General features: G+C 33.4%; 1 protein-coding gene across 1 annotated transcript; it reads left to right on the top strand.

Moving 5' to 3' along the window:
• The first annotated feature begins 2,309 nt into the window (after positions 1–2,309).
• LOC140164215 (proline-rich transmembrane protein 1-like) lies at positions 2,310–7,756 on the top strand. The gene is made up of 4 exons (XM_072187460.1): positions 2,310–2,474; positions 4,278–4,381; positions 4,701–4,802; positions 7,550–7,756. The coding sequence occupies exons 1-4, from the start codon at positions 2,453–2,455 to the stop codon at positions 7,745–7,747; spliced, it is 426 nt and encodes a 141-aa protein (XP_072043561.1). The 5' UTR covers positions 2,310–2,452; the 3' UTR covers positions 7,748–7,756.
• The last annotated feature ends 509 nt before the right edge of the window (positions 7,757–8,265 follow it).

Below are 8,265 nucleotides of genomic sequence, written 5' to 3'. Positions count from 1 at the left end.
CGACGTAACAAAGCAAGTTTACAAAAACATTTCGAACAACATTATTAACTTGCTTATGCCATTTTAATTGATTATCAATTACAACACCCAAGCATTTAAAATTATCAACACATTCAAGATCATTACCATCAATTCTAACAGAAAAATAATTTGCATGCACATTATTAAGTCTAGCACTAGTACCAACTAGCATGATTTTTGTCTTATCAGAGTTAAGGAACATCTTATTCGTACGCATCCAAATCATAAGCTTTTCAAGATCACACCTTAATTTACTTGCAATATCACGAGCATCATCCCCACTAACAGACAGTGTGGTATCATCAGCATACATTGAAATATAACCATGCTCAATTACTTTACACATGCTATTAATAAAATGATGAATAATAGTGGCCCAAGTATGCTACCTTGAGGAACACCTGAATTTACAGGAAGTTCATTTGATAAAGCTCCCTTAAAAGACACTCGTTGTGTTCTATCATGTAAATAAGAACGAAACCATTTAACTGTGTGGTCAGTTGCGCCCATTTCCTGTAATTTATTCAACAACATATCATGATTGACTGTATCAAACGCCTTACGCAAATCAACAAAGGCTACGCCAGTCATTTTACCTGAATTCATATTACTCAACCAGGTAGGCTATTATTTTGTTATAATAATAACACAAAAGCAAATGATACGAGAAGCAATATTGTATAAATAAAGACAAAATGACAAACGTTTTCAACTAAGACGAAAATCTAGGTATTTTCGTCTCATGTTTTCAAGTTATTTGACAAGTTTATAATATTCATCATGTTCATGCTGTTTGTGTGGCCTATAAGATGTTGCGAAATGATATTTAGGCCTAGGCCTATATTTAACATGTTAAATTAGGCCTATGATAAAAAAATGTTTATAATTTTTTTAATTTAAAACAAAATCCTATATATTTATAGTATATGATATTAGTTTAATTATATTATCATTATTTCGTTGTTGTTGTTTTTTTTAATCGTAATCATAAAGAATAAATTAAGTCATGACATCCTGCTGCTGAATCCAGGTACCTGGCTGAATCACCTCGTAAAGTATTAAAGCGTGCCGCCATAGGTCGTCCACGATCTTCATCCTATTTTGACGATATTTTTGTCGGATCATTAAGTATTGGACACAATAGATGAAGTATTTGATTGACAAGGTTACCCCTGCGTCCCCACACCCGGGCCCCACACACTGTGTCCCCTAGCTGCTTGAATACATCTGGCCACCAAACATACTATCAGATATCTGACTTTTGCAGTTCTGAGTTTGATAAATGCTAATTATCGATCATCATGTCATCATTGTTGAGAGCTAATCAGCTATGATAGGCCTACACGTATGTTTCCAGTGCGTAAATTCTTATCCATGACGATTGTCGCAGACGATGGTGGACAACATCCTTTCAATGCCGGCAACAGCCAATAGCGTAAACAACACGGACAATATGACGGCAACACTGCCTGGACGTTGCATGGACGCAATTATTTTTCCCTGAGCTTTATTGGTCCGTTACAGGAAAAAAAATGCACAACATATATTTCCCAGTGCGTATACATGAAAATAAATAATTTTGGATTCAAAATGAATGTCAGAAGAAAATTATCTTCCCTGCCGGGACCAGGGATTGAACCCAGACCGCCTGCGTGACAGGTGCCATTGCTAACCATTACACCACGGAGGTATATGATTTACGTAGGGGAAATTTTAATATATCATAACATGTCGTGCGTTATTCATACACAAAATTTTAAAAAAAACCAGTACTTACAGTGAGGTTCATTGTCGAACCTCAACGGATTTAGACTGATAAAATATTGCTTGATAATATACATACACTTTTGGAATTATTTGAGACATTTTCGTGTTTACGTGTAAAACCAATGACGACGTCGAATTCAGTCGATCTTGCCCCCCCCTGGATTGTCGAACGATTTTACCTTGTATGAACTTTGAACTTTATTAAATCCAAGATCCTATCTGATCTAAATGTTGGCAACGTCGAATTTGCGACGGCGTTTTATATTATACTTTAATACAATCACCACCATGCGTACACATTCTCAGAATCAAGTATTGACTTTATCCCTTTTCACATCAAGCGCACGTCCTTTTTCAGGTTGGATAGTAGCTGGGTTTTGATTGGTTCATGCACATGCCATGAGGTCATCGCGAGATGGCGTGTTTCTCACAAGAAGCCTAAAAAGTTTATTACGGGACGCTATGACGTGGCATATATGAGCTCCTTGGCAAACTAATAATACATATCCGGATGTCTCGTAATTACCTACCTATAAAGCTAGCATGCACGTAATACATAATACAGAGCCGCGCACATAGTATACTGAAAGGGGTTTGGCATATAAGAGTCTGAAATAATATCAATCCGTTTATTGAATGTATTTCCTTCTATTTCTGCCGAAACATGGACCAAAAACAGGATAATGGTATGTTAGCGAAAACATTTAGACCTATATTATAAGCAGGCGTAATAGTTTACTTATATATTGTTTGAATTTGTATATAATGTTTTTAATCTTAATATTTTATATTGGCGGAAGTCATTGCAGTTAAGGTATGAACACACTCATAACCTGTGTCATGTATTTTTCCACATTTAGTTTGGTTCGTGATATAATAAATATTTCATTCATTGATTCATATTAATTCATGAAGCAATATCATCAAATACAATATAAACATAAAAATATATATATTACAAAACAATTGTAGTAACAGTAAATAGCAAGATTATTTATAATAGCAATTAATTATTAAATGCAAAAATTAATACAAGTTGTACACATAAATAACATTATACAACTAGTATCATCAATAGATTAAGTCAATATAACAGCGTAATTATATGTGAATGTAGGTGTAGGCCTGCAATAAATCTTACATTATACAAATTAAATGTAGGTATCAGCATATAATTTAATTTTAAGTATAAATGAGATATAAACATGAATATGCATGTATACAGTAAAAATTCATATTTTTTATAGTATATATATATCGTAATTACATAATAATGTAGGTATAGGCCTACAATAAATATTACATTTACAAATCAAATAGTTATATGTCTAATACATGAAAAAATGATGGATATTGAATGACGAGGTCCCTGCTAAACGTGGAGCGTGGGGTGCAGGGATCTCTTTAATTTATTACAGAATAACATAGAAACAAATCGATGATCCGACAATAAGAGGGAGAGAAACAGAGAGAAAGGGAGAGAGAGGGGGAGAGAGAGAGAGAGAAAGAGAGAGAGAGAGAGAGAGAGTTAACTAGAAATGTAGCTACTGATTAATATGTTTTTCTTGATTTTAGATTTGAAGGATGCACAGGATGGTGAATTTTGATAGCATGATGAAGTTCATTCCACAGTTCAGGTCCCTGGGATTTCATTGTATTACTAGCCAAAATTGTTTTCGTGGGAGTAATATAGGTGTCCTGTGCATGTCTGGTGTCGTAGGGGTGTTTTGTTTAAGGTGCTAATGTTAAAGAAATTGTCATGCAGAAGGTCTGGTGGGAGAAGATTATTGTGGAATTGGTACATAAACGTGGCAAGCTGTAGAGGACATAGTGCCGGATTATCAACATGTAACATAAGTACAATATATAATTCCTACAAAGCAGAAGCTTGTAGGAAAGCACACAAATACACAAGTGTATTTTTTGTAATAATACACACTTACGTTACAAAACTTAATTTACGAAACTTTATTTACAACACTTAATGGCAAATTATTAAAAATTAACATTTTGTCATTTAACAGTCCTCGAAGTAAACAATGTAGACTTTATAAGTCCAATGCTTTGTACTTAAAGCGTAAATATCTGGGGTGAAAAGCCGACCATCGTATTGAAATGTTGACCCTTTGTATTGAAGATTTACAAGTTTCCCAAAAATCCTAAATTTTTAGATCATTTTCATATAATGGTTGGCTTTTCATCCTAGCTCAGGCTCCTACACTTTAAGTAAATAATCATTAGATGTATAAAGTTCAATTTCGAGGACTGTTAAATGTAAAAAAAAAATTAATTTTTCACATTTGTGATAGTATTTTGAAAAAATCAAGCTTATTTGATATCATCAGGACATTCCTCGTATTCACTGTATTCAGAATGACATTTGGTGTGTCTGATGTGCTCTCAGGTCCCATAAGAAATACTGTGCAAAGTTGGGTTACAGAACCCTTAAATCAAATATTTTCTTATGCTTGGCTTTTGTTCTCACATAGGTTATCAGATAGGACAGGGCTTTCCACTTCAGCAAGGATATCTGCAGCAGGGAAATCCACAGCAAAGTTATCGACAGCAAGGAAAAGGTGTTCAATACAACCCTGTAAGTATCAAAACAGCACTTCAATGCAAGTTGATATTTTTAAAATTATTATACAGAACTTTCAATTAAGTCAAATATTCTCGAGATAAACTAGGATCAAACGAGCAAATAAATGTAAATACATTTTTATTAATTTATTCATCTTTTATACAGGGAGGGTGTTTCTTATTACCGTACATGTTGCAATAATTTCCATCTTAGCAAAATATCCTTTTTTATCTAAGCGAAAATATTTTTAAAAAAATGTAAGTGAGACTGCGTGAGTACGAGGTTGTGGAGATAACAAATTATTATGCTTCATTGTTTGTTTGTTTTTCAGAAACAATATACTCAACCTAACGATTACATGTGTTGTGCGATTTTCGTAACGATTTGTTGCTGTCTGCCGTTGGGAATTGTAGCGATTGTCAAATCAACATGGGTAAGTACGGCTGTATGAGAATGGATTAAATGTCTGAAACGATGACGATAAGGGTGATGATGACGACTACAACGATGACGAAGACGATGATGATTAGTTAAAATGATGATAAATGATGATGAAAAAGATGAAAATGGTGCCGACGATGATGTTGAAGATGTAGTGATGATAATGACGATGACGATGATAATGATGATGATGATGATGATGATGATGATGATGATAATGTGTTGACGATAATGATGATGACTAATGAAAATGATGATGGTGCCAACGATGATGTTGACGATGATAATGATGATGATGATGATGATGATGAAAATGATGATGATGATGATGATGATGATAATAAGTCTTTATTTTCCACATCATCTACATTAACAACAACATTAAACAACAAGCAAGAATACAGGGTGTCCCAGAAAAAATTACCGAGTGAATAAAATTGAACGTAAGTCAAGAACTAGACATCAAAATCAACAAATTTAAATTGTAACGCATAGCCTATTTTATTGTGCATCACATACAAAAGTTTTATTTGATTCGGTTGAATGGTTGCGAAGAAATTAACTATTACATAATACGCGCATAAATGCAGTTCATTCCAAGTTTGATCAACAGGCGCTTATTCATACTCGCTCACCGCTTCTTAAAGTTTGTGTATCTCATTCAATTTAGTCCACATTATCTATTTTATAATCCGACGGTGTTATGTTATTCATGCTTTCACTGAAGATGAATAACATATTGTCCGAGAAAACTGTGATTTCTGCAATTTGTTTTCAACTTTAATTCTTTACGTTGTGCAAATATGTTATATTTTAAAAGAACATTTGAGCCAAGAATGACTGTGAACAAATGTTTTACGTGTAATTTGAATATCATGCAACTTTAATGTTGCAGTTAGAACTTGCATTACAATTTCTTGGAAATATTCCTAAAACATTAATGTGTGTGAGAAAGTTTTTAAGCCACATGGAATTCTATATGCAATAATTCTTTTTGCAACATTTATATCAAAATTAACGAAAAAAGAAATTTACAAGTACCGAGCATCATCTTACATGCAACTTTGATTTTCAATATCGTGCAGGTTTTTAAATTTGAACAAAACCTAATTAAATGTTTTGCAAGAAACAGATTATTGAAAAACAAAAATGAAAAGGATTTCACTGAACAAAATATGAAGCCCATTGATAGTTAACCACTTGTTCGCATTGTGTTGAATGATCTTTCTTTCAAACTTGGAATGAAGTGAATTGACGCATGCGTTATGTAATCGCTCATTTCTTCGCAATCGGTCAACCGATTCCAGTAAAATTAGCGTATAAGATGCAGAATAAGATGGGCTACACGTTAATTTTTAGATTTTTGAATTTTAATGTGTATTTTGCGACTTACGTCCAACTTCATTTGCCCGGTCATTTTTTCTGGGACACCCTGTATATATTAAAAAAAACACGAAAAGACAAAAAATTCGAGTAAAATGACATGCAGGAGATGATCAAAAGGCCATGAAGGCCAGAAGTGATCATTCCCTAAAACATAATATAAACAAACAAGATTTAAATAATGTTTATGTCACCACAATGAATATAACACCATTGAAATGACATAAGCATTAATGTATAAATATAGAATTAGCATACAAAATTTGTAGATAAAGTAAGACATTAATCGCTCTAAAGAAGCATGTACATGAAATTACAACCAAGTTTGATTCAATAAATATTTCTTAAATTGATGTCTGAAAGTTTTAACATCCATAGCATTTTTTAATTCGAGAGGAAGGTCATTCCAAAAGGAAGTCCCTGATGTCCTGACACCTTTACTCGCAAAGTTTGTTTTTCTTTTCTGAATATCATAATCATCGTTTTTCCTAGTTTTGTGGCTATGAATTTCATGTCTTTTACAAAAGTATTCCTTAATATGTTTGGCAAGTCATCATTAATATGTTTGTACATAAGTACACCAAGTTCCAATTTATAAGATTCATATACATTCAATTTAGATCAATGAATTATGGTCTGCTATATGGTGCCTAAAACTAGTTTTACATATATTCCTAACAGCACGTTTTTGAAGTTTAAAAATTCGACCCAAATGTGTTTTACATGCGTTCCCCACGCTATAATGCCATAGTTTACATATGGTAGAACAAGTGTACAATAAAGGGTATACAATTCATGTCTTGGTACAAAATGTTTCAGTTTATTAATAATTCCAATATTTCTGGATATTGTCATTGAAACTCCCCCTATTTGGTCCTTCCATGTTAAGTTTTCATCAATTTGAACTCCAGGAAATTTGGTTTTATTTACTCGTGTTAACATGGTTAAGCTTGTTCCATCCAGTTCAATATTTAGTGCTTCAAATTGTCTATTTGTTTGGTGTTGAGTTCCAAGTACCATATAGTTTGTTTTGCTCGCATTCAGCGAGAGCTTATTAGCTCGAAAACCAATTTGTAACTTCCTTTAATTCGGAATTGATCAGATTTACTTTGGAGTTAATTTTTATGTGAAAAAAGGATAGTAGTATCGTCAGCAAAAAGTACGAAATCCAAAATTGATGAAGTATAAATAATGTCATTGATGTACAAGATAAATAACAACGGCCTCAATATTGACCCTTGAGGAATGATGATGATGATGATGATGATGATGATGATGATGATGATGATGATGATGATGATTGTGATGACAATAATGATGATGATAATGATGATTCTTTTCTCATTATTTTTGTAGGTTCGCACTAGGTTAGCATCTGGCGATACAGCAGGAGCCGAGGAAGCATCTCGTTCAGCGAAATGTTGGTCTATTGCCGCTTTAGTCACTGGACTACTTGTGATATTTACTGCCGCCGCCTTACTCGTATTAAGAATTGCTGATGGAGCCGTTAATAATTTTGACACATCTGGTGCCTTTGAGGCTAATTATATTTAAGACAATACCGTAACCTGAGTGTGGAGGTTAGAATGCATTGGCCTATCGTGGCCATATCACATAATGGCGTATTTGCAAAACGGCATTGAAGTTTTTGCGAAACTTATTGTTTCTGTACTCGTAAAATATGACATCAGCGCACGTATGGGTGAGATTGGTATATATCCGTTCAGTCTTTAACAACTACGCACGATATATAAAAATGATGTACATGTATAAGACAAAATTGATTTATGATTTTCTTTTTTATTTACTTGTTATCATTGAAAACATGAAAGAAGGCTATGATCTGCAGTCGACAGATAATATTTCCGAATATTTTAAGGTTAAATTCCGGGGTATTTTGTACGTCAAGGCATGCGCATTCCAATTTTTTTCGCGCGCTCTGCTAGCATGAATGTTAAGTATTCAATTGTGTACTCTCAGGCTTCAGATCAACAAAATTTGCGCACTTTATAGTTTGGGTATAACACTATGACTCTAGTGAGTAATAACCCTAAACGGTCATTTTTAGTTAA

This window comes from Amphiura filiformis, chromosome 11 (assembly GCF_039555335.1).
Source record: "Amphiura filiformis chromosome 11, Afil_fr2py, whole genome shotgun sequence".
Taxonomy (NCBI): Eukaryota; Metazoa; Echinodermata; class Ophiuroidea; order Amphilepidida; family Amphiuridae; genus Amphiura; species Amphiura filiformis.
The sequence above is the reverse complement of the archived record's forward strand: the minus strand, read 5'-3'. Positions and strand labels throughout refer to the sequence as shown.